The sequence below is a fragment of the Rhipicephalus microplus genome, chromosome 2 (genome assembly GCF_043290135.1).
Source record: "Rhipicephalus microplus isolate Deutch F79 chromosome 2, USDA_Rmic, whole genome shotgun sequence".
Lineage (NCBI taxonomy): Eukaryota > Metazoa > Arthropoda > Arachnida > Ixodida > Ixodidae > Rhipicephalus > Rhipicephalus microplus.
The window spans coordinates 293796342-293823617 of NC_134701.1; the positions used below are offsets into that span (position 1 = coordinate 293796342).

The following is a 27276-nucleotide window of genomic DNA, read 5'->3' on the forward strand; positions in this document are numbered from 1 at the left end:
TGCCTTGTATTGAAAAGGTTGCCTGCTGAATGAGCGCAAAATGCTTGTCATTTATAGCAACGGCACTTACGTAATGTTTTTTATAATTAAGTTCACGCCTTCTTAAAACTTTTTGCATTATTTTTATTGCATATAAGCTTTAAAAACGTAAAAGCTTATTTGAAGAGGCCCCTACTTAAGTAGCGTCACTACCATAGTTCCACCGACGGCCGTTTCCCAAGTGACCGCCGATGGCAGGCAAGGTAAATCTAGGAGGCTATGGTAGCGGTAGTAGCGGCATAGACCTAACATACAGACTCTAGAGAAAAAGCTCCCCATAGGGTTCATGCATTAAAAACATTCCTCCATGATTAAAACCCATAACAACCCATAACTACAATACACTAGGAGGGGGCAGTGGAGTGAACGAGGCGGCCGCACCGTATCTCGGCTGATTCTCCAGCGGGTGACATTAGCGGCGGCGCTAGAGTCGCAGGGTACTGAAGATCTCAAAAGCGTCCGCATTGGGAGCGCGTGCGAGTAGCCCGTGAAAGCATATATTTGCTTGTTTTAGCGCGTCTAATGCATTTCAGAGCCTTTATCAGTGTATGCACACTTGCTAAGCGCAATAGTGCATGATTAAACCTGCAGTCACGCAGAAATTGCGTCGGGACATTCACTGTTTGAGAGCCTGCCTACAAAAAAAAAAAAAAAAAGACATGCACAATCAGAATTTGCACGCATCCGCCTAGCTCTTCACTCAAGCATTGCTTTGAGTGGCGCTACATCATAAGTGGCTACTGGCGTGCTACAAAAAGAGAGAAGTATCAGAACCACGCTCGTATAAGTCCCCATATAGGTCCACATGCGCTTGATTGTTTCATGAGGAACCCGATTGTAATTAAGTAATAACGTCAGAACATTTATATCGGTGACGATTTAGTTTTATTATCCCAGTTGTTACAATATTGGTTTAAATGCAGCGCCCCTACGCGGCGCTGATAGTTGTGTTGAGCTGTGCAAACCGGGCACAGCAGCGGGGTGGCCGTTTTGGAAAATAATAAAACAGTTCGTTCTGGGCTAATGGCTCAAGATGTTCTCGTGTTCTTCGCGGGCCTAATGGCCTACTGTTCACGGTTGTCACTACCGCCTGGCCATCAGTTAATCTACACATGTAACACCAGTTTTGTGGAAAATAATATTTATTGCTTTCTGAAAGGATTTCTTGTTTCAACCGCGTGCTTTCACACTCAATTTGCTTCTTTTATGCAAGCTCCAGGAGGCCGAGCCAGTGAGCCAATCTGAAAGAACGCCTGTACCTCCCAGTCAAGAACTCTGTGCTAAAGAGGTTATCTTAAACATATTAAAGAGTGCCAGTTGTATAGTATACAAAGCTAGTTTGTTAATTACTCTGCGTAAACTCACTGTAATCAGTTCTCATTTTGTATCGACAGCTTAAACTTTACTGCTTTCCCAACATTATATATGCGTAACGCCATTTCAAGCGAGAAAATGTATGGCGATGTTTAGTATCATAGATGTAGTTCTTTTATTAAGTGTCAAAAGTGTAGGCAGGCATTAGGGAAACATTTTAGGCGTTGGTGAAACAAAAAGTGAAACATATTGCCGCTTACTCGCATCCCGAGTAAGCGGCAGTATGTTTCACTTTTTCCTTGGTCGCTTCCTCGGGCGGCGCGTCGACCCCTAGTTACCGGCGGCTCTCCTTCGCTCCTTTCTTCTTCTTCGTCTTCTTGTTGTCGGTCGCTTGCCTCGTTAACCGATTCGTTTTTTCTTTTCTTGTTTTCCTTTTCGCTTCGGGGTCTTCTAAACAGTGAGGGTGGCCTTCTGCTACGGAACTTGTATCATTTCGCTTAGATTTTCCGAAGAAGGCTGGTCCACCAGCCGAAACTGATAAGAATAAATAAATAAATTATTGTTTTGTACACTATACTGCACTATTCTCGAAGTTTATCATTTTTATTACGGTTATCAGAAGATACTCTGATCATCTATGCCAACTATATGTATTGTGATGTAACGGTGAAGGCAACCTTTATTAGGCCCAGAAGACACGATGAAGTGACCACGCCCAAGGCACGGAACTCAGAAAAACCAAGTCCCCACAGCAGATGAAGATGACGACCACTCATGATGATGAATATGTGTAAAGATAGTAGATGTGCTTAATGAGTGCCTACACTAACTCCCCCCCCCCCCCCCACGTGAAAGCGGTCATCCTGACCGCAGTTCTTGGCCGCAGTCTAAAGCGAAGAAAAACGCCGTATGAAAGGCTTCATGCGGGATACGTGGGCTATTTCCGCTGCCCTGTAGCGGTGGTCCGTCGGAAGAAGAACGGGTGCCACGCGATAATTCACAAGATTTCAATTTAATTCACTTCGCGATAATTCACATGCTTTTTTCTGACTGACTCGTATGTGTACACTGTCCTTTCTTGTTTTTTGTTTTTCTTTTTTTTCTTCCTTTTTTTTTCCAAATGCACATACAAAGTGTTTACGTTCGCCTACCACTTGATGACCATTGAAGGGAAACGGACGAAGATTAAAGTTAAATAGCCGACCGACCCATTAACGGGAAACCCTTCCTTTACGCACGCCGCACGCCGACCGACCCATTACGGGGAAACCCTTTCTTTACGCACGCCGTCACGGACCCTCCCGGCACTGCGGCGACAATCTTGGGTGGCCCGACACACGTCGAGAACTGAACAGCACGTGATATGAACCGTATGTGGACGTACACGGACAGTTGGTTTCGTTCTCAGTGTTGACAGTGGTTCTTCTTTTTTACTTTCTTTCTTTTCTTTCTTTTTCGTCTTTTCCCCCCTTTTTTGTTTTCTTTCCTTTTTTTAGTTCCCTCTCACTCTCGCAAACATCTTTCAAGGCGAGAGGGACGCAGCAGCAACGAAGTTTGGAAGTTCATGTCAGTATAACTCATCCCCTGATGAAGGGAGGACCCCTCCCGAAACTGTTGGGAAATAAATATATTTATCCTTGTTGACAACGCTCCCGTTGTGCCATATCCCATACCTTCACGAAGACTAACTGGCCCATTGAATTATTACTCCTATATATATATATATATATATATATATATATATATATATATATATATATATATATATATATATATATATATATATATATATATATATATATATATATATATATATATATATATATATATATATATATATATATACAGTGCCACTTAGAGCAGCCGCTATTTTTACACCGTGCATTTTTTTTGTCCAATTAAGTTAGACATGAACTAGTTTTGAGACCTTATACTGTCGAAAAGGTGAAATTTACGGTGCGCATTAGTACAGAGGCACGCTATATTCAGCTTCACCAACTGTAAACGTTTGCCGCAAGACTGCTCGGGATTTTTCTCTTTTTTCAGGGGGGGGGGGGGGGGAGGTGCAGCAGAACGACTAACTTTGGAAATTGGTGGTCGCTGTGAATACGTGTAAATATTTTAGTATACCGTGAAAAGTTAAATTACGAAACATTTCCCGGTGTAGGGAGTTAAGATTCCCTTCCTCACCCCTCTCTACTTACGGCCTCCTGGTTCTGCGTGCGTTCGACACGGTATTTTTTTTTTCATTTCACAGCTTTCTGAGCGCAGCTAACTTCCAATAAATCGACTCAGTTATATTTAATATTGTAGACGCCTGCTCAACGAAAAAGATTTGAGAGAAAAAATCAGAATAAGACACGCCCTTTCTAAATAATTTTCGATCTCTCACACGGACATTTATGGAGCTCAAATTCGGTAGATTGACGTGTAATACTTCAAAGGTTATGACATCTAGAGCTAGACATGAATGATGGGCAGGTACGAAGAAATCTGCATCAAAAAAGCGCACCGGAGACGCTGGAGCGCCTAGCAGTTCCAGCGCGTGGCTCTTTCAGTGCTATTCGACTGCAGCGCTGCCGCTACGGGCAACGCGGAAAGCGTCAGGTGGCGAGGCGCGGTCACGCCACTCAACACTTCTAGTACACTCTACCATAACCACTAGGGTGCCGCCATGATGGAACGATACTCTGCTTTCAGGTGACGTTTACGCACAGTCACTACTGCATCCTGAAATTACACCCGACATTTTCTCTGTTTCGTGGATCTCTGTTACGTCGCAGTGAGAGACTGTCACATGAAGTCGAGTTTTTGGGGCATGGCAACAAAAAACACGGACGCCGATTCGCCCAGCGTGCAAGCTAGCCGGTGCAATCGGCCACACGCCACGTCACACAGCTAGAGTGTACTTCTAGTACACTGTAGCCACGCCATAAAACACGGAGCCATAAAACATCTACCACGAAAATAAATGGATTGATGTGGCTCTACCCTTTAGATCGGACGGCGGCTAATGCCACCTAGCCGTAATACTTAGTGAACCAACAACTAAATTTATCTTTTTTTCCCTTTAAATAGTGAGGTTGAGGACTGGTACTTTGCAGTGAAGGGTTTAATTTTCACTCGTGCCTTGACTTTAGCCACCAATCAGATAACCTCCTTCTAGTTAATTCTACCCGCATAAAGTCTATTTTGCCCTCCTTGTCCCTAAACCCCAGTGCTTTAAAGAACTCTGCGCCATCATCCTGAACTATAGGGTGAAGCCCTTTACAGAACATTATCAAGTGTTCGGCACTTTCCTCTTTTTTTCTACACGCACTGCATACCGTGTCTACCCCTTTGTATTTGGTCCGATAAGTCATGGTTCGCAATACTCCCGTCCTGGCCTCAAGCAGTAGAGAACTACCCCGAGTATTATCATAGATCCTTTCCTTAGCTGTTTCCTGCTTAAAAGTTTGATAGATCTCTAGTGCGGACTGCTTAATCATGCCAATTCTCCACATGTCGGCCTCCGTTTTCTTCCCCTTCTTCTTAACCAATAGTTCTTTTTGGTTTGGCCCCCTGCTCTTTTCTAAGTATTTAGCCGTCAGTTTTCTGGCACGCTTCCTCCATTTTGTATCGACATTCCTCGTGTACAAGTAGCTGAAACCTTTATAGCCCAACGCTCCTTTCCCGTTTCCCTCAATCGCTTCTCAAATTTTATCTTGCTGCTAGCTACCCTGCCCTCGAATGATGTCCATCCCATATATCACCCTGTACTCCCTGATTTGGTCTATTCCCGTGAGCTCCTAAAGCAATCCTATATACCTATATTTCACCTTGCTTAATTTCTAATTTAGCTTGAACTTCTGATCTCATGCATGCACAAGACCGCATTGCCGAACGTCAGACCAGGACCCATGACCCCTTTCCAAATTCATCTCACAACCTCTTACCAATTGTAATTCCTCAGTGCCCTATTTTTCATCACCGCTGCATTCATGTTACCTTTACCCGTTACGTATATTTCATGTTCCCTTATAAATACTCGGGCCAATTGCTTATCCATACGCCCAGATATTTGTATTTATCAGTTATCTCTACAGCGTGGCCTCCTGTATCCTAAGCTCACTACCTTCGTTATCATTAAAAATCATGACTGTTGATTTTTTTACTGAGTCACCAATCTAACTTATCTCCCTCATTACTGCGGATGCCTTGTTGTAGGTCATTATTTTGTACATCAATGCTGGTAGTGCCTGTGCAATGAGTTTTCCTTGTTTGAAGAAAGAGAGGCTGAAGCCAAATCCTCTCCCCACTAATTTGGCTTCTAATCCTTGTAGGTACATCATGAATAACAAGGATGACAGATGACACCCCTGCCTAAGCCCCCATTTTATCTCTGTGGGCTCGGATACCTGCCATCTTGGAGGCAGCCTGGCGGCCGTGGGAGAGCCTCTGTTATAGAACTAAAACTTGCCTGGTGACCACGTGCTTTGTCGTCGTCGTGTCCTACAACTTCTTGCGCGCGCGGGAACTGAAGCACCATAGATTTTGTTGGTGCAACTCTGTGGAACCTTTGAACTTCAATAACAGGCGAATAATGTACAAGAGGAATCGCGTGTGCTGCAGGCTGCAATGCTTTAACATCACCGTGAAAGGCGTCATAAGCGTGTTTGGTTTTCCTTTGAGCTGGCGACGGGAAAAGCCATGGGCTATCGAACTGCATATCTTGAAAGTTGTCATAATAAAGATGTGGTTACCAGCATGCACTTGAAGTTGACTTACTTTCAGGACGGAAGAGGATTGGTGAGATTTCATTTACAAGAACCCCGATATGATGAGTGATGAAACGTTGTTGTAAAAACTTCGAGATTCGTTTCGACCACTTGGTATTCTTTAAAGGGCTGTTCGATTTTAGCACGTAGTTCTTGTCTTGCATTTATCCCTAACGAAATTCCAACGCCATGGCCGGCAAGCGAGCCCGTGCCATTGAACTCGGCAGCATGGCGGGCTGTGCAACCATGGTGTGTAATCCTGAGACACAACAGGCAAGTTTTTTTTGGGGGGGGGGGGGATTTACACAATATAACACGCTAAATACAACTATGCTTTCGCGAATGTAAGACACGCGACAACCGCTCGCCGACTAACACATGCGAGCAGCAGTTGGGCAGATGCCGCCGCCGTCCACGATCGCGCGCAAGCAACATTTCTAGCCTGAATGTAAAACATTCGACAGAAGTCTGTCTGGTTGGGTATGAAACTGGGAGATGATTTAGACTGCGATTTCTAGCCTGCGTCGAGATGCGCAAGCAGTTTTCTCGACAACATCGATTGGAAGGTTGTCGCTAGATCGAAGCAAAGTGAACCGGTTCGGCACATGTAGTGTCGCTTGTTTGGCTGATAAATGCCGAAGCATCGTGGTTCCCGATCTCAGCTTTTATATATAGCCTTTAAGCTGGCGCTGTTCTGAATGAGTGGCACACTGGAGCACCAGTTTATTGGATTAGGCATATAGTTCACGTAATGAAACCATTGTAGCCAATCATTTTCATGAGAACGCTAGCATATGAAACGAATAATAAAAAACCGGTATATATCCTCGGTCAAAATGATCAGAATGGTAAAAAAAAAACAACCGGTAGCACAAGCGGGTCTACGTCCCCTGTCTTCCACACTGTTTACCGTTGTGGATATACGGCTGTGCGTTCACCGGACCCAGCAGATGACAAAAATTTGCTAATTTCAACGTACGCTCGATGCCCGATCCGGCAGCGCAGTGTGACGGAACGTCGCCGAATCGGCTGCTGCACGAGCGCCTCGCGAACGTCAAATCCGGTGAAAGATCACACAGCGTGTTCCACTCTTAGCGCACTCCAGCATGAGCCGTTTCTATAATGAGAATTTCAATGCCATGAAAAATTATCCTAGCCGCTAGCGGCACCAATCATGCACTGCACGGCTCCACCATAGCTCCGTGCATGCAGGTTACAGTGTACTAGAACAACGCCTCTTCTACCCAATAAAGGAGGCGTTGACTAGAATGAGGCAGTGTGCTCACTGAGGGGCGGAGAGTGAGGGGTGGACAGGTGGCGTAAGGTCCCTAGATGAAACAAGTTTCCGAGGTAGCGAAACCTTTCCCTTTTTTCTTCGCTTATTAAGGTCCCTAGGTGAAGCGGCGCGGCTCGCAGCGTCACCTGAACGTTCCCGGCGGGTTGAAAGGCGTGGCTTTTGCCCGTTGCTCTTTTGCGCGTAAGAAAAATCAATGTTACAGCATGTGAGCAACATTTCTGTGTGTTGTGAAATAAATTACTTCCATTGCAACTGATTTACGGAGAGTGGATAATGTTTTAAAGGGACACTAAAGTCAAATCACAATTTACGTCAGAGTGAAAGCTCAATGTATGACAACATCTAAAACGACAATATTATCAACAACAGTGCCCTACTTACGGAGACATTGTGAGTGTACAAGAACACAAGCGCCACAGTAGGACATTTTCAAAATGATCCCAATGAAATCAGATGGACCGCCTACAGTTATTCACTAGTTATGGATCTAACTCCACTAAATAAAGAACCTTCCGTGCATCAAGAGACGTAATAAAATGCTACTTGTTCGTTTCTGTTTGATTCATGAAAAAAAGAACCGCTGGACGTTACTATGGGGAATGGCGCTAGTGGTTCAACAATTGCAATTTTCGCATGATGCCGTTTAGTGGGGCCAGTTGAAACAAAAGCGTCTGCAATCTCGAAGCCAATGGTGGGAAATTGATCAATGGCGGTTGTTGCTGCTGTGGCTCCCGCTGCTTTCGGTCTGCTGCTAATAGCGCAGTAAAGCCGGGGAACATTGTGCACGGGAACAGTGACGTGAGACGGTCCGGTTGGTCCGCTTCTTGAGGCGAGTAATTTGAAGTGCGCTAACCTGATGCGGAGCACTAAAACGTGATTTTATTTCAAAATAAGCCCTTCCTTGGCACGAAAGTAACCCTACGAGGTTTCTGGACCGCCATTTCAACATAAACGTCGACTTATTTGTTGGCTTTAGTGTTCCTTTAAAGGGCCACTCACCAGGCCCCATGCCAAATTTTAGTTAGACAGTGGAAGTTGTTGGGTGTCCGATAAAGAACAATTTGCCACAAAAATTTTTCGAATTGGTTTATCACGGGCGGAGAAAACAGGTTTTTTGAAGCGGCGCGAAACGAAGATGAGAGGAGGCGAGCTCGAAACCCTTGCCGCTCCTCCACGTAGCCTTCGCAAGCCAAAGCTCTTTCCCACCCTTTCCAGCACCCGACCAAGAGGTGACGTGCGCATGATGTGCTCAAACAAGTCCATCCCCCGAGCACGCGAGCAGCGTTGCTTTGTTGACCATCATTATTTTGTGGTCTCCTGCCTGTTTCTGCGGGATGGTCTGAATACGCTAGCTTAGACGCGGTAGAGTAGATGAGCACAATAAGTGCACGAACGCGCAGGAGCGTTCCATGGCGGTCGTCTGCTCAATCAACACCACCTAGACTGACCACGGGGACACGAACGCATGCGAAACGCTGGCACATTAGCCCCGCATCTCGTAGCATTTCATGGGAAATAATGAAATAAGAACGCGCACAATTTTTATTGCGTCTCATTATTTATGCCAAGTTTTATTAACCTCTTACAGCAACAAATACATAAGCTACGCATGTTATGTTAAATATTTTTTGCCATGTCACGTGGTATACTGCTGACAACGTCAGAGCAGAGTCGTCTACGTAGATGACCAACGTCACTGCATTGCCGTGTACGTAGGGCCATTCATACGTCCACGTCATGCCCTCATTCTCTAGGCGTGCACCGGCAGAGGGGAGGGGGAGCAGTGGATTGGATTGGATAAACTTTTATTTGGTCCTCCAAAACACAGATCACTGTGTTGCGGGCAGCTCCCACGTGGGGACTGAGATGCCAAGCTCCTCAGCCGCCTCGCGGGCTTGGTGGACAGCCCAGAGCTGATCTGCCAAGGATGAGCTGCGGATTGCCGCCTCCCACCTGGCAGAGGTGATGTGCGATAAATGAGCGAATTGGGTGCACTGCCAGAGCATGTGTTCTAATGAAGCTATTTTCCCACAATGTGGACAAAGATTACTTGGGTATAGGTCAGGGTACACGGAGGAAGGAAAAAGGTAAGGAGAGGGCATGCCCAGCCGGCGCAGGGCGTAAAAAGTGTGGCGGAAATGACATCATGGCGGCCATATTCAGACGGCACAATGGCGGCGTTGCTATGGTTACGTGTTGAGCAGTGGAGCTGGTCTAGCAGTGAGCGGCCGCGGCTGGCGGCGGAATGTGTGCCTCCCCAGGTCTCGTTCTGAGCTGTGGCGGACAATATCTGTGCTCTGCGCCGCGTTATTGGTTACGCAGTGTTCTCTTGGCTGTTACATTACTCTTAGCAACGTTTACAAATCCCTTTGTCCATCACGGGGTTTCAACAGTGCGTAGAACAAGTGCATATCAATGTGTCGTGCGGCGGATGACGCGGATGAAGCAGTTAGTGTTCAGCGAAATTGCGTTGGGCACCATGACGAAGCTGAATGACGACGAACGCCTTGCAGGTCAGTGACGGTTGAGCAGTGCTCCTGCTTGTGACAACGGACGACGCTGTTGAGCCCAGCAAGACGCCGTGAGGACCATGTGCACATACGTAGTTTCGTGTTGTGTGTGTACAGTAACAACTTGCATGTGCGTATTAAAACACCTTTTCTGTTCCGCTTGGTACACTCTCCACCAGCACTGCATGTAATCTCAACGTAAGAGCAACCACGTTCAACTGTCACTAGCACCGTGCTCAGTCACCACGGTCGCAGAATGCTGACGCCGGTGATTTTCACGCGGAACACGGACACAGTGGCAGGACGCTGCGTCGGCCGCGCGGCGGAATGCAACCGTAGAAGGCGCACGACCGATCGTGTTGTCTGTACAGTTGCTGAATTAATGACGTGAAAGCACTCGCCGTTGTCAGTGCATCTAGCGCGCGTTCTCTCGTAGTTGCTTCGTTGTCGGCGAGCTGTTATTCCCTGTTATTACTCGGACGAAGCGATTTCATTGAACCTGTCCCGCTGGCTCTGAGTGATGAGCTCAGTTCCATTAGTTTCGGATCGTCACGACACACGCGCTGCGCAGCCCACGTGCTTTCCGAGCCGGAGAGGGAGTCGCGCCTTCTGCTTCGCATTCATATGTAAACAAGAGAGGAGAATTTGCCTACTCAATATGGCCGACTTCCGGCTTCATCGCGGCTTCACAACGAGTGACGTCAGGGCCTCTCCTTACCTTTTCCTTCCTCCGTGTCAGGGTACATGATGTGTAACATTTTCAAAGTAGGGTACATCCGCGTTTGCAAAAGCCTTAATGTAAGTGCTTGGGGCCGGGTTAGATTTTTGTGAGGTGGAGGGAAAATTCTTCTAGACAGGTAGAAATGTTTAGTGAGCTCGTTATATGTTGTAAGAATTTCCCGGTTATCCCCTTCACCGGTAGAACGCATCCCCGGGGAGGCGCGGTTAGAGAGTTCTCGCGCCGCCTCGTGTGCTGCTTCGTTGAGATTGGGAGGGGAATCATTGATTTGTCCAAGGTGAGCTGGGAACCAACTCAGAAGATGATGTGTTATGTTCTTGCCTTGCAGTATTTTCAGCGTTTGTTCACAGACCGTCCCCTTGGCGAACGCCCGTAGTGCTGCCATGGAATCACTGTAGACCACTTCAATGTTATCCATCTTGAGTGCTAAGGCGATGGCCACTTGTTCCGCAATGATTGGGTCTTTCGTCCTGACCGTCGCTGAGTTGATGACATGGCCAGCCCCATCGACTAGCACTGCCACAAACGCTTTCCCATTGGCGTAGGAAGCCGCGTCAACAAATACGACCCCTCGTTCCTCGTTTGAGACTTGACGAAGTATAGTCCTGGCCCTCGCTACTCTTCTTCCGACGTTGTGTTCTGGATGCATGTTTCTCGGTATAGGAGATACCGTGATAGTCTCCCTGATGTTGTCAGGGATATCATTGTAATTGCGTCTGATTGCTATTGGGTTTTGGCCCAGCTCCTGCAGGATCATTCTCCCCGACCTTGTAGTAGATAACCTTGCAAACTGTGCTCTCTCTTGGGCTTCTGCTATTTCTTCGAGCGTGTTGTGTATGCCAAGCTCAAGCAGACGCTCGGTGCTGGTATGTATGGGTAGGCCCAGGACCTTCTTGATAACTTTCCTGAGGAGCACATTCAGTGCCTCGGACTCTGCTCTTGACCAGTTGTGCATTGCTGCCTCGTATGTGAAGTGACTTAGAACAAACGCATGCATCAACCTGATGAGGTTGTCTTCCTTGATCCCATTTCTTTTGTTGGCCACTCTGCGTATGAGGTGCACCGCACTGTCTGTTTTCCGAGTTAACTTGGCTATAGATTTGCTGTTGGCGCCGGTAGACTCTATCAGCATTCCCAGGACTTTAATGGAGTCGACCCTCTGGATGGCATCCCCTTGATTTGTACGGAGATGGATGTCTATCTGGTTTAAGGGCTTCCATCCTCTGGGCTTCGGTCCCCGGCGTGCAGTCCGATAAAGCAAAAGTTCTGACTTACTCGAGGAGCACTTGAGCCCGGAAGGGCGAAGGTAGTCTTCTACGGTGTCAATAGCCTCTTGCAGAGCGCTCTCAATCTGCCCCTCGCTTCCACCTGTGCACCAGATGGTAATGTCATCTGCGTAGATGCTGTTCTTTAATCCTTCAATGCTCGATAATTTCTTTGACAGTCCAATCATGGCAATGTTGAACAGATTTTGGTGAAATCACTGCCCCTTGTGGCGTGCCCCTTGCTTCTAGTTCGATTTCTGTGGTCTCGATATCTGCAATCTTCATCACGGCTTTCCGATCTGTAAGAAAGGACCATACGTAGTCATAGAACGCTTTCCCTAGACCAAGCTTGGAAATTGCTTCGAGTATGAATGAGTGGTGGATGTTGTCAAACGCTTTTTCTAGATCTAGGCACAGAATGGCTCTCACGTCTCTGGTTTCATTGTCAATGACCTGGTGTTTGATAAGCTTCAATGCATCTTGTGTGGATAGCCCTGCCCTGAATCCAACCATATTGTGTGTATATATGTTGTTATCTTTCAAGTACTTGTTTATCCTGTGCAGTATGGCATGTTCTGCGACCTTGCCGATACATGATGTCAAGGATATTGGCCTCATGTTGTCCAAGTTAGGGGGCTTTCCTGGCTTAGGAATAAGGATCGTGCTGGCCAGCTTCCACTGCTCTGGCACCCTGCCTTCTTTCCATGCTGAATTGATCATATCCCTCAGGGTTTCAATTGAATCGTCATCAAGGTTACGCAGGGCCTTGTTTTATATACCGTCCGGGCCAGGGGCCGACCTGCCGTTGAGATCATGCAAGGCTCTTCTGATCTCCTCGATGTTAAAGTCGCCCTCAAGACCTGGATTTGGCGTGCCCTGGTACTGTCTACTTGGTGGTGCCAATCCTCTTTTGATTGGGAGGTACTTATGCACGAGCTGCTGGACAACTTGCTGTTCTGTAGTGCGCCCTATCTCTTTATGCAAAATTCGAGCGATAACATGCTTTTGATTTGTTTTGGTGGTGTTTTCGTTGAGGAGATGCTTTAACATATTCCATGTCTTGCCATTGCGCATCTGACCATCGACGGAGTTGCAGATTTCGTCCCATTGCTGCCTCGATAGTGCGCGACAATGTTCCTCGACTGATCTGTTTACCTCAGCTATCTTCTTCCTCAGTCTTCGGTTCAGGCGCTGACCCTTCCAACGGTTCAGTAGTGCTTGCTTTGCCTCAAGAAGATGAGCAAGCCGGCTATCCATTCTTTCAACCGGAAGATCTGTGGTAATGGTGGAGGAGACGGATTTAATGTCATCTTTAATCTGTTTGACCCACTGCTCCAAGCCTTGTCTGTGGCCATCTTGTTCCCTTTCCATCCTTATCTTCCTGAACTTATCCCAGTCTGTGAAGTGGGATTCTCTCTGCTTTTTACGCTCCACGGAGAAGGTAGTGGCAAGAATGCAGTGGTCACTCCCTAGGTCTACAGCAAGGTTCATCCACTGGGCCTTCTTGATGTTCCTTACATATGTAAGGTCCGGGGTGGAATCCCTGCAGCAAGATGTACCAAGCCTTGTTGGTAGGCTGGGGTCGGTGGTTAGGGTGAGATCAAGTTCACTGGCACTTTGCCAAAGTCGATTTCCTTTCCCAGTGTTGTACTTGTAACCCCATGTATGATGAGGGGCGTTGAAATCACCTGCTATGACGAGTGGACATTCCCCGGCGATATTAACAGCTTTCTTTAGAACCGTCTTGAACCCTTGCTTTTGTTCCTTTGGACTGCTGTATATATTAAGAATGAAAATGCTCTGACGGTTGCTGGTACCCGGCACGATCTCTACCAAGACGTGTTCCAATCGGCCTGCTTCTATCTTGAGGTCATGGGTTACGTGCGTTAGTTTGTTGCATACGAAGGTGCAGACTCCCCTCCCTTCAGTATCCCCTATTACAGGCCGGAATCCACGTAACGTTGCTTGCGGTGAAAGGGTCTCTTGTAATAATATAATATGAGGCTTTTCTTGGCTGCTCCTGATATACTGCTGCAGAGTTGCCTTCTTTTTAAGGTAACCTCTACAGTTCCATTGCCAGATACGAAATGCTTCACGTAGCGCTGCCATCATGGTTATTACATGGGTGGCCAGAGCCTGATGCTGCACCTGTCGACAGGTTTGGTACCACTAGTATTCGTGGCCGAAGGGGTGAGCTTGGTGCATGAGGAGGCCTTGCTGTGTTGTGCAGATATGCTTCGACCTTTGTAATGCGCAAAGTCATATGCTCTTCCAGTGCCGCCACGCTTGATTGTAGCCTACCCATCTGCTCGCTAAGATTGGCTACTACTTTGCTGAGCGTGTCAAACACCTCTTTCATATCTGACATGGTCGTTTGGTTGGCTTCCACGTGTTCTGCCATGACTGCCCTCTTTTTCGCGGTTCTCGAGTCCCCCACGTTTTCAGCCACAGGGACATCAACTGGCTGAGGCATTGGCTGTGAAGATTGCGCGCTGGTTAGCTTAGTCAGAAGAATTTTTATTTCCTTTAACTCAGCTGATAGCCTCTCATTTGATTTTGTAAGTCTCGCGTTTTCTTGCTCTAGCTGTGCAATTCTATCATGCTCTGGCAGCTTTCCTGTCATCACCTCTGCCCCGCCGTTGCGCACTCGCTCAGCCCAGCTGCCTTTCGAAGTAACTGCAGGCGTCCTCCCCGGGTGTGAAGCCGTGATCTCGAACTGAACGCCAGGTAGCTGGCCATTCGGGTGCCGCCCAGGCTGATCCTGACCCTGATGGTGACCTTGAGAACTCGAGCGCCCCCGTGATTGGGAGCGGGCCTTGGGTCTAGAACCTCTTCTGGAACGCGACCTCTCCCTGGAGTGGGGCCGCCTTTCCTGTTCTTGTGTAGTCTGGATGCTCTGGGTCCCGTAGGCTGGAATAAGCTGCTTGCCATTGATGTCTGGACTCGATGTGATTGATGCGTCCCGGGCTTCTGCGGCTGCTCGCGATCTTTCCCAACGTCTGCGTCTGACGACGTATGGCACTAAGAACCTGTTCTTGCACTCCTTGTCTGCCGTGGGATGGTGACCGTCGCACAGCCTGCATCTTGGATTGCACTGGTGCAGGCTATCTGGGTTCTTGATTTCGCAGCCTCTGCAGATTGTTTCAGCTGGGTTCGGACAGACGTCAGCCCGATGTCCCAGCTTTCCGCAGACGTAACAAATATCGATGTTCTTGCGGTAAAGGGAGCACTGCAAAAGTGAAGGTCCATATCTCACGAATCTGGGCACCTTGTGTCCTTCGAACGCTATGATGATTGTCCCGGTGTTCTTGATTCTCTTGGCCTGCAGCGCGAGCGGGTTGTTCGCGTTCACAATCTTTCGGGTCAAAATGTCCTGAGTATCGCTCACGGGGATCCCGCGAATCACTCCTTTACAAGTGTCGTGGGGTGCCGCGGCGTACGCGCTAACCTCGAAAACTTTGCCTACAATGTCAATTTGCTTGACCTTGAGGTATCTTGAAGCTCTGTCTTGGTCCGGAGTGCTTGCCACCATAATGTTCTGCTGCAAGTTGGAACAGATGATGTCCTGCATGGCCTCTTCCTCTTTGACGCCGGCCGCCAGTACTATCGCGTCTGCCACGGCTCCAGTGCCAATTCTCGAGATATTTAATCCTCCACGTGGTCGTAGCACAATTTTGCTGAAGTCCTTAGGTAGTGGCGGCATGCGTCCAGCTCGCACGATTGTATGCCTTGTGTCATACCTACTACGACTGGCTCGAGCGTCTCCCGCAACGCCGGCCTCAGTCGAACCCTTGGCAGCAGGAACGCTAACCGCGGCTTGCTTATTCCTTGAGCGTCTCGTTTCGGCTTCCTTCCAACCCATTTCTTCCGTGCAATCCTCTGGAGAGATGTCCTCTCCATCTACTTGGTATTCCATTCTCAGTTGCAGATACTGGAACGCGCAGAGCGTTGAGTCGCGTTGGCGCCGGGCCGGCGCATCGGCGACAATCGCCTCCTTGGTTAGGCCTAAAGCCCCCGGTGGCGTTGCTGTGTAAAAATGTCCCCCCCCCCCCCCCAAAAAAAACGGTTTAAATGTCCACTCACCGGCGCAAAGGTGGTATCTGCTGATTTCTTAAGAACTTAGGCACACGATGAGAGTAAAAACTCGGCGACAAATTCGTGAATACCACAGGAAAGCATTCTTGAAAGTAGGAGCCGATCTTCGCGCGTCCGCACTGGTCGGCACCTAGAGCGTCCTCCGAGGGGGAGCAGTGTTCATCTTGAATTTTTACCCATTTCCGCGGCGCGTAGCGTTGCAAATTTTGGCAGGCGTGATCATGAACGCCTCGTCTACGCATTGCACTTGTCAGCTCAAAATTGTCAAACCTGGTGAGTGGCCCTTTAAAGGAGCACTGACATCAAATTTACTCATGCCAAGATTTTTGCATCAGCGAGTAGCTATAGACCCCGTAGCAGCAATTTGCGACCTAAAACGCAACTGAGGGATGAATAACTATCAATTTTATTGATTTGTATCACTGGCATTCAGCAGTTTTCAAAACGGCCGGCAATCCCGCCATTTTTAGCGCTGGGCGCACCAGCAGTGGCGCTATCTTGTGGTCACCACAGTACACCTACCAGCCATATATTTTGTCATCCATTGATGTCACGTAACAACAAACTTGGTATATGCAGAGCTAGCAAAACGGCCGCGAGCGCATCATGAAGGGCCCAATTATATTCTCCTATGTAACGTTGACGCACGCGCTTGCTGTGTACAGCGACGTTGCGTTAGCAAAACGTGAGCACTCTATAGTCTGACGCCAGGCGTGATCAGCGTCCGTCACCGTGACCCGACGGCAACCGGTGCGAATTTCGCGCCAAGGATGCATAACCAGACAACACTGCGTCTTCCTATTTTTGTGAAAGAAGGACGCAGGACGCGCTGAAAGGTGCATGCGTCAGAGCAACGCAGCGCGGAGCACGCCTGCGAATATATGGCAGGACTGGTGGCTGGCGTGGCAACGCCGGCGTCACGCGACAAAATGAACGCTGGAGAGCACGCGCACCACGTCACATCGAATTTCCGCCTTGACTGTGGCTTGTAGTTATGTTAATTCTCACATGACACGCATCTCATGATTATCATGTTTGCACCAGTCGCATACCTTCGTCATCCATTGACGTCACGTTATACCAAATTCGGCATATGTGAAGCTAGCGATACGGACGCTAGCGCATCATGAGTGGGGCATGTAGTCATGTTGTTACATGACACGCATATCTTGATTATTATGTTTGGATGTGTCATTTACCTATGTCGTCCGTTCGCGTCGCGTAGTACCGAGTTTGGTACATGTGAAGCTAGTGAAACGGCTGTGAGCGCATCGTGAGCGTAACATGTAGTCATGTTGTTACAAGACACGCACTCATGTTTATGATGTTTGCACAAGTATCATACCTTCGTCATCCATTCACGTCCCGTAGTACCAAATTTGGTATAAAAGAACCTAGCGAAACGGCCACCAGTTCATCACGAGCGTGGCATGTAGTCATGTTGTTACATGGCACGCATCTAATGATTATCATGTTTGCACCAGTCGCATATCTTCATCAACCATTAACGTACCGTGATATCAAATTTGGTATATATGACTCTAGTGAAATGGCCGCGAGCGCATCATGTGCGTGGCATGTAGTCATGTTGTTACAGGACACGCATGTCATGATTTTCATGTTAGGGTCTGTCGCTTGTGTTCGCCATGCAATCATGTCATATCGTACCAGTTTTGCAACATGCCATGTGAACGAAACCACCGCAAGAGCTGCTGGACTATAAAATGTAAATCATGATATTCATGACATCCATGACATGATTTCCGTGTTATGACTAGTCAGATATGTTCTTCATACAGTCATGTCATGTCATACCAAGGTTGGTATCAATATCATTATCGAAACGGCCAGGAGAGCTAAATTTCGTAGGTGGCTAGATAGATAGATAGATAGATAGATAGATAGATAGATAGATAGATAGATAGATAGATAGATAGATAGATAGATAGACACGCTCAATGTTGCCGAAGTTCGCTAAAAATGCTTCGCATTTAATAGCTTTCAGGCCACGGATGCCGTTCAAATTTGGCCAAGAAGAACTAAGCCCACCAAACGATCAGATGATGGGCACATCTCGATCTTGAAATTTAATGTCAGTGCTCCTTTTAGCGGCTATTGCATGGATGAATGCTGCTCCATACAGCCACTGCAGTAACGGGACGTGTAGTTGAAAGCATTGAGGCTTTTAGGAGCGAAGCTCCTTAAGGCGTGGGCTGTGCGTCCCCTGTATGTAGCCACCTCTCGTTCAGTTCTAAGTATTACGCTAGCCACCGCTCGATCTAAAGGGTACAGCCATATCCATCCGTCCATCCATCCATCCATCCATCCATCCATCCATCCATCCATCCATCCATCCATCCGTCCGTCCGTCCATCCGTCCGTCCGTCCATCCGTCCGTCCATCCATCCGTCCATCCATCCATCCATCCGTCCGTCAGTCCATCCATCCGTCCGTCCGTCCGTCCGTCCGTCCGTCCGTCCAAAAGATGCAAGATGTTATAAACTAGACGGCGGTACGTGTAGTTGATTATGAAAGATGCGAGGTGTTATAAAATAGGAATGATGCCACATATGGCGCGTGTCATCGTTCGATATAGTGCGGCGACGTACGCTAGGGGAGCGTTGCAATAAAATCGAGTGGGCAAAATGTACGGAGGATTCATGGTTTACCAGGTTTACCTCCGGAGCTTCGCCCACTCATCATCATTCACTTCGTGGATATGGCGGCATTTTTTTTAATTTGCTTGCTAATCGATATGCTATTTCGCAACTGTAGCAATAATATCTTCACTCTCGCCAATTGAGCCCCACTGTGCAGACACAAACAATGCCTCATTTTTGCTATTCTTTCTTTTCGCATATAAGTGGGTCTAATTGTAACTATAACCTATTAAATGCGAATCATTTCTTAGAGAACTTCGGCGAGTTAAGCGTATCTATCTATCTAGAAATGGACATGGGCTGGGCATGTAGCGCGTAGACAGGATAACCGCTGGTCGTTAAGGGTAACTAACTGGATTCCCAGAGAAGGCAAGCGGGTTAGGGGGAGACAGAAGGCTAGGTGGGCAGATGAGATTAAGAAGTTTGCGGGTATAAATTGGCAGCAGCAAGCACAGGACCGGGTTAACTGGCGGAACATGGGAGAGGCCTTTGTCCTGCAGTGGACGTAGTCAGGCTGATGATGATGATGATCTATCTAGCCACTTATGTTTGGGTGCTCTCGTGGGCACCCTCATAACTTGGCGTATATACCAAAATTAGCATGGGAGAATAAGATGATTTGACGAACATGACGCGCTAGTCAAGACATGAATAATGTCACCATCCCGTCGTGTAAGTCGTCAAACACCTTCCGCCAGACAGTGGCACATACCCACGGGGGGGGGGGGGTATGTGCCACTGCTATGCGGGTATGTGCCACATGTGATTGGCCCTTAGTATGTATACACAGGAACGACGAGAACACACGCGAGCAATTGTAACACGCAAGCGTTAAGAAATACCCGAGATCGGTAGCGTCTACCCGACGAATGTAGAAATAATGCTAGGGTCCCATTTGGAATCAAACCCAAGCATTCTGCGTGACAGTGAAGCATTTTACCACAGAGCTACGCCATATCTTACAACTTCTTTTCAAATAGACACTAATCTTCATGAAACGTCAATAGTGGCTGCAGTGCTGCCTACCCAATTTTTGAACATATTACATATGTGCTATTTTGAAACTGTCGTCACGTCGGGTTAACGTCAATTGTGGTTAGTTGCCATCCGCTCAAGTTGGTTTCAGCGCTTCATATCAGCTTCTGGTGTTGCCAATACACATGTTCTAGTAACAGCATTGCGCAAGTGACGACAACCGATTATGTAAACATCTGCAACTCTTGAACATATGTATGTGCATTAAATGTACATATATTAGCGTCACTTTAGGACGTGTCGTTCAAAAAAAAAAATTGCAACACGGTTACCTTTCCTCCGCATGCTTCGCATAACGTCGACTCCCAGGTACATGGGGATCTGCCAAACTTTTGATGCTTTTTTTCGCGAATCATTCATGGGCGGAATTACCTGGCTTTGTGATACATGTATCGCATCGTGATCTTAACAAACTTTTCAATTACAATTAATTACAGACGTAGATCACAGAAGGTTTTCAAGGCCGGTTGGCGCGTAGGCGAATGTAGTACTTACAGATCCATAATAAATAATATATATGCATGGTTACATAAGAAGTAATACACAACCTGCGAGTACACATGTTTTCACTACTTCGTAGAATTAAACTGCTCCAGTTCTTCAGCAGCGTGAATACAACAGTACACGAAGAAATACTCGACGGCATCATGGCCTGACGAAACCATTTTATTTGCACAACCCCATGTGTATACGTATGCGCAAATCGTTGCTATATCACAATATTGAGTAAAAATGCAGAAATTGTCACTCGTGGTGAAAGATAAAAAGATGCAAAAAACGCGAATAAACATATGCTAATCGAGCACAAGATGAAAAGAAAAGAGATATTAAAGGAGTACTGAATGTTAATCAAAGGATGATGGCGCAGAGTTTTTCAAAGCACTGGGGTTTAGAAACAGTGAGGGCAAAATAGACTTCAACTGGTAGACTTAACTAGAAGGAGGTTATCTGATTGGTGGCTAAAGTCAAGGCACAAGTGAAAATTAAACCCTTCACTGCAAAGTACGAATCCTCAACCTCTTTATTAAAAAAAAAAGATAAATCTAATGGTTAGTTCACTAAGTATTACGGCTAGGTAGCGATAGCCGCCGCTCAATCTAAAGGGTACAGCCACATCCATTCATCCATCCATCCATCTGCGACCGTGTGCGTCTTTTCTATATTCTCCTTACTTCCATATGTGGTTGTGCCTGCACCTCGCTCTATCTCTCTGTCTTTTAATCCTATCCTTTGAATCCACGGAGGAAGTGTTTGAATCCCTCCTTACCCCCATCCCTCGTGAGTTACTTGTAAAGTGTCCTCCTTCTAAAATACAGTTACGGGGCTCACTTTGATCTTTTCATTTAAGAATCACTTCCCCCTCCCAACGCACGTGGCTCAACGCCATGTTCAGCGCAGTATCAAGAAACGCAGTGGATAAGAGAAAACCAAGCTTCATTTTCTTGATGTTTAGCCAAATACAGTACGCATGATGAATGAGCCTTGAACGCGGTGTACCAACAGAGGCAGTATTTAAACATGCGCGCTATGGTTGTCGCCGTTTGAAGGACCCGCATCATTGATCGTAGCTTTGACGTCACCACCAAGGTCACGTGACGCGTTATCCCATGTGACCAACGGGGAGGCGTCGTTTCATCGTAGAAGTAAACTTCGGAGCAAGAGTCAACACACGACGTATGTATTTGTTATTTGCCGTTAGTTTTCAGTTCGTCAGTAGTGTATTAGAAAAAACGAACGACAGCCTTCACGTGCATTTGGTGCGCGATTAGATATAATTGCAACGAGCTCTTCGAGGTGTGGGTAGAAGACCAACGTCAAATCAATCGGAACCGGTGCAGCTGACAGCTCTATTTTGGAGCTTGGTTTGCGCCTTGCTGCTCTGTGGTGCATGTTTTGCGTATCGAATGCGTCGCTGGCGAGTTCGTTCGTTTATACGTCGCCCTCAAATTATGCTCTTTTTGTTTCCGCAGAAATACTCAGTTTATGCACCGGACGTTCTATGTATCGCTTCAAGAGCTCCAAGTACAAAAATGCCACACCTAAGGTGCCAAAGAAAGGCGAGGTGAGTGCTTCCACGTTCGGCTTTTGCCATGGTTTCGTAACGGCGCGTCAACACCGCGCGGCCGGCTTTGCATTTCAGGGCTGGGTCCTGGACATATCTGTCGGCGCACCGCAGTCATTCGGCAACCACATAAAGGCCAGCGCTTTGCACAAGGTCTTCAGTGTTGACAACCGAGGTTGGTCACAAATGGTGAGAATTTCCCCGCTTCTCATGATTGACGACGTTATGCAGGAGGTGGAAGCCTGGGCGTCTTGCCGCTGGATGACACGGGAAAAAAGAGCAGGAACTGCCCGTTACTTCATGCACATTCCGGTTGGTACCTTGTTCCCTGATGAAAATTTTGCTACAGGTTTCTGCTGGTCCCAGTTCTGGTGGTTTATTAGCCAGTGGTTGCTGGCACCACAGGGCGCCCGCAACCATTACAAATTAAGTAGACATTCAGTAAATATCAACTATAAGATATCCAGTATGTATTTGTCCGTTTTAGGTTGTTCACAGCAGTTACGCACATTACATTGATGTAATATCAAATGGTCCATATTTTTATTGTGAGGATGCACTACCAGATCTGTCTCAACCATTATCAGATTTGCAGTGTGTGTTATGACTAGCATCTTGTGCTTTCAAAGAACTAGACCTTTATTGAGCGATATCGCCGCCGAGGCATGGTCCGACGGAGACAAATGGGCACGTTAGTGTCAGAGTGCTGTGAGGAATGTCACGCTAGGCCGAGAACCAGGAGGGAACTGTTTATTCAGAGAGCGCACATTGTCACATGACAATGGTTACCAATATAGCTGTTGTGTGGCACCATGCGACACATCCCATTGAAACTGAAAGTGATCTAAGGTCCATGAAATGCCAGACACCACATCATCTCCCCCTAAAAAGGAAAGGAGATGTAAATTATTGCATACTTGTACAACAGAACGCAAGTTATACAAAACTAGCACCACAGTATGCAATCACAGTTGTTTAGAACATTATACAGCAGCAAGGCACTGAAATAATGACATACAGTAACATGTGTAAGATGTACTGGTAAAAATGCCATAAATCTTTGGTGTACATGACAATTTGGCATAACAGTTAAAAATATTTTGCAGAAAATTGTAAAATAAAACATTATACAGTAGTAATCACATGAAATGTAGGAGTGTGCTCAACAAACATAATCCTTGTAACGCACCGTTTTTTGCGGTGTCGCTAGGGACAATGGCATGCAGGAGAATGACGTAAAGTATTCATCAATAGAGCCTTATCTATTTCAGAAGACTTTGAGCCTTGGGGCTCACCTACAGGGTCATCGTCGGAGAGCGGTAGCGATTCTGGAATGTCCGTACATGACACACCCGTTCCTGAGACATCTTTCCCCCCTTCGAAACAGTCTGCACTGGGGCTGGGCACATCAGCCGTTTCTTGTGAAGGGGCCTGTAAGGTGGTTTGTGGAAGTGTCACTAACTTGAGCATTGCAGAAGAACGTGGAGGTGGGGAGTAAATCTGTTGCATGAATGAAGAGTTAGCAGAGGAAGTGAATTATGCTTTAAAGTTGAGTTTTGCTCTGCATGAATCAGTACGAGCTTTGAAGCATTCCATACATTGTCATCACTTGGGCGGAATGAATTCAGTTGAAGTTGTCTAATAATTGTATATGGACCTTTGTACTTAATCTGCTTGTCTGGAAGACAAACTTTAACCCTGGGGCCCACCTGTAACTTGGGAGGTTTAGCTCTGCGCTTAAAGGGCCCGTAAACCACCCAGGGTTCAAAATTCAGTTGTGGAAAAATTGTGCACAGCCGTACGATAACAAGGAGTCGTAAGGTCATTTCGAAACAGTGCAATAATAGAGGAGTTCAACACATATTATCAGAACGGTGACGACCACACCTTTCACTCTCTACTGCACTTCCTTCCCTAGTATCCTCTCCCATGCCGCTCCCAATCTCACGTGGCATACGTCATCGCTGACGTGCTGTTTGAAACGCAGTCTACTTCCGGTTGCCGCGATTCCGTCAGTTGCGTGCTTGAACCGTGGCTGCCATAATTGTTCCGGTATGGAACCTGCATTGTGGGCATGCCTTTGAAGGATTGCCAGTGCGATGGACCCGTCCGGGGACACGCCCTGCTCTGCATGTGTTACATGCATGCGGGCAATGCGACGAACAACAAGCAGCGCGGGCAGCTGATTGCAGACTGACCAGAAGTCGTAGGCTCTTGCTCGAACACTCACAGCATATAGAGATGTCGCACAGAGCGTCGCGTGGAGGCCTGAAAGGCCCTGCAAGAAGGAGGGATTGTTTCTTGGAATTTGTGGTGCGCCGGCGGCTCGTAGCGCTGCCACGTGCGGAATTGTTGATCGCGACATTCTGCACAGGATGCGCGCATTTACTTGAAATGCTTGAAAAAATATCAGAGGTGGCTTACGAGCCCTTTAAATCAATGTGTTGCTTAGTTTCCTGTTGCTTATTGAATACTCGTGTTCTCACAGGATCCAACGTTGGCAAAGGAGCAGAAGACTTTGGGTGTAACCCTGCAATGACAATTGCAGAACGCACATGGCGATTATGCAAAAGTTGTACAGACGAAAAGCCTGTAGTTGCTTGAGGTGAAAAGCGATACGTGCCTAAGAACTCTGTAACAGCATGTTTCAGTGGGCGGCATTCAAGTTGAGTGAGCGGAACTCGCTCTTTCAGAACTGTGTTGAAACGTTCAACTTTGCCTTGTAGATAGTAGTTTGATGAGCAAAGATGCTGAATGCCTCTTTCTGAGAGGAAAGTTTCAAATAGTTGCCACCTGAACTGAGGACCGCTGTCCGTAGCGATTGCTTCAGGGAAGCCTTCCCTACTGAAAAGTGCTGTCAAGAATGTAATTACCGTTTCGGAAGTGACTGCATAAGTAAAAAAAATATCCGACCACTTAGAGTGGTAGTCAATGAATGTAATTGCAAATCTGCAGTTGTATGGAGCACGTTCGAGTGGACAGACAATGTCTATACCTAGCTTTTCCCACGGTTTGCTTGGCCACGGGAAAGGCTGGAGAGGTTCAAAAAGAGGTTTAGCAGATTTATCAGCGGTTGGACATACAATGCAGTTGGGAACTGCACGTTCAACTGGACTATTCAAGCCAAACCACCTGAACCTTTCTCTAAACCGTTGCTTCGTCCTGACAATGCTTGGGTGGCTTTCACGAGCCAATTGCACAAGTCTGTCACACATTGGTGTAGGAACGGTGAGTCTTATCTGCACAGGAAACTAAGTTTTTACACAAGACAGCTCAAGTCTGACTGCAAAGTAGGGCAGTAATTCTGGTGGCAATGATTTCTTATCTGGCCAGCCATTAGCAATGAATGTAAGCACATGTTGTAATGTAGCATCTCCGGCAGTTGCTGCCTTTGCATCAGCTTTACTTATGCAAGGAGTAACGAGAGAGATTATTTCGTCTTTTAGTTCTGGACAGACTGGAAGCTGTAAAGGTAAACAAGAAAGTGAATCTGCCGCAATGTTATGTGAACCCTTGGAGTACTATACAGTGAAGTTGTAGTATAACAGTCCAGCACACCAGTGTGAAATGCATAATGGGCGTCGGCCCTCTGATCCAGCAGAAAGTAACGTAACAAGAGCTTGGTGATCAGTGCGTAATGTAAAATGTCTACCCCATAAGTGCACATGCCATTTCTCACAAGCAAAGAGGCAGGCTAGGGCTTCACGCTCACCAGCAGAGTATCTGCGTTCAGCAGGAGACAAAGCTCTCGAAGCAAAAGCAATTGTGATTAACTGGTCACCTTTGAGTATCTGCGTTCAGCAGGAGACAAAGCTCTCGAAGCAAAAGCAATTGTGATTAACTGGTCACCTTTGAGTTGTTGAAACACTGCACCCAATCCTATGTTGGAACCATCAGTTGTAATGACTATTGGAAGCTTCTCGTCAAAGACTTGAATGAATGGGTTGGCAGCTAGTATTTCTTTGATATTGTTGAAAGCCGAATTAGCTTCCTTGGATCAATTGAATGTTTGGCCTTTACACAACATGGGACAGAGTGGTTCAACATCATCATCATAATGGGGAATGAACTTTGAGTAATAGCCAGCGAGACCAAGAAATAAATACAAGGTCTTAGAATATGCAGGTACAGGTGCATTAACAATAGCATGCACTTTTGATTAAAAAGGAGACAATCCTCTGGCACTGACATTGTCCTAAAAATTAAATTTGCTCGATGGCAAGGACACATTTGTCGTTCAGTTTGATTCCTGTGTTGCTTATGTGTCTTAGTACAATTTGTAAATTAGCATCATGCTTAGCACACATTCGACCCCAGACCAAAATGTCATCTAAGTAGCACAGTACTCCAGAGCAATTTTTCAAAATGTCTGACATCATTTTCTGAAAAACAGCAGGGGCAGATCCAAGCCCAAAGCAATCTCTACGGAATCTGAATAAACCATGATGTGTGACAAAAGTAGTTAAGTCTCTACTTGATTCTGACAAGTTAACCTGATGGTACGCTGATGCAAGATCTAGCTTTGAAAAGTAAACAGCATTTGTACGTTGCTGGAGAAGTTCTTTCATGTGAGGCAGGGGAAACCTATCAACCACGATAGCTTTGTTTGGTTCACGCAAGTCCACACAAAGTCTTAAGGAACCGTTTTTTATCTTCCCCACGACCAGTGGAGAGACTGAATCTTATGCTGAAACTCTTTCGATGACTCCTGTTTTGTTCAAGACGAGAAAGTTCATCGGAGACTTGTTGTCGAAGCAGGAATGGCAATCTGCAAAGTTTGGCAGCGACTGGCGGCACACCTAGATGACGTTTCACTTCGTGCATATAGCCTTTCACCAGTTCGAGTTCCTCGGTGAAGAGGTGATAAAATTCAGAAAGAGCATTCTCGGGAATTTTCGAAGTTTCTGAACCTGAAACTTGTGAGCAGGACAATGTTGCACCTTCGATGGTTATGAGGAGGCTTTGAATGGCATCTAATCCAAGAAATGAAGAACCCTCTTTCGTCGCGTAAAATGTGACAGCAGCAGTGGTATCATTGTACCGAACGTTTGTAGAGAGATATCTGAGGTTGGGAATGCATTTCTTCGAATAGTCCTAAGGAACAACGTACGAGTCAAGCAGTCTGGTCCTCAAAAAGTACTTCCTGAAATATTGTAAGTTAATGATACGGTCGCACCAATGTCAATGAGGAATGTTAACTTGACCAACTTGAACAGTAATTTTCAGTGGCGAAGGACGGCTGGAGCGTTCATCAATGTTTAGAATTGTAATTGTGTTTGTTACTGAAGTATCTCATACTTAACTATCTCATACTTAACTTTGTTCTGCTGAGACGTGCTGACATTTGATGAGCGGCGCACAGCTCTGTAGTGACCTCGTTTCCCACAGGCAGAACAAGTGCGATTGAGGGCTGGACAATTGGGAAAATTCGTGCAGTGTTGATGAGGTCTGCATCTGTTGCAGACACCCGATTCAGATCGGTGTGGTCCATCCTGATGGCTTG

At 46.7% G+C, this 27276-nt stretch overlaps 1 protein-coding gene across 2 annotated transcripts in view; it reads left to right on the plus strand.

Annotated features, from left to right (window-relative positions):
- Nucleotides 1-21246: 21246 nt before the first annotated feature.
- LOC119178225 (coronin-7) overlaps nt 21247-27276 on the plus strand; it is a 231415-nt gene continuing 225385 nt past the window's right edge. For both annotated transcript variants that reach the window (XM_075882279.1, XM_037429422.2), the window contains exons 1-4: nt 21247-21385; nt 21682-21773; nt 21852-21948; nt 22005-22085. In XM_075882279.1, coding sequence (XP_075738394.1) covers nt 21711-21773; nt 21852-21948; nt 22005-22085 — 241 coding nt within the window. In that variant the 5' untranslated portion in view covers nt 21247-21385; nt 21682-21710. The remainder of the gene's footprint in view (nt 21386-21681; nt 21774-21851; nt 21949-22004; nt 22086-27276) is intronic.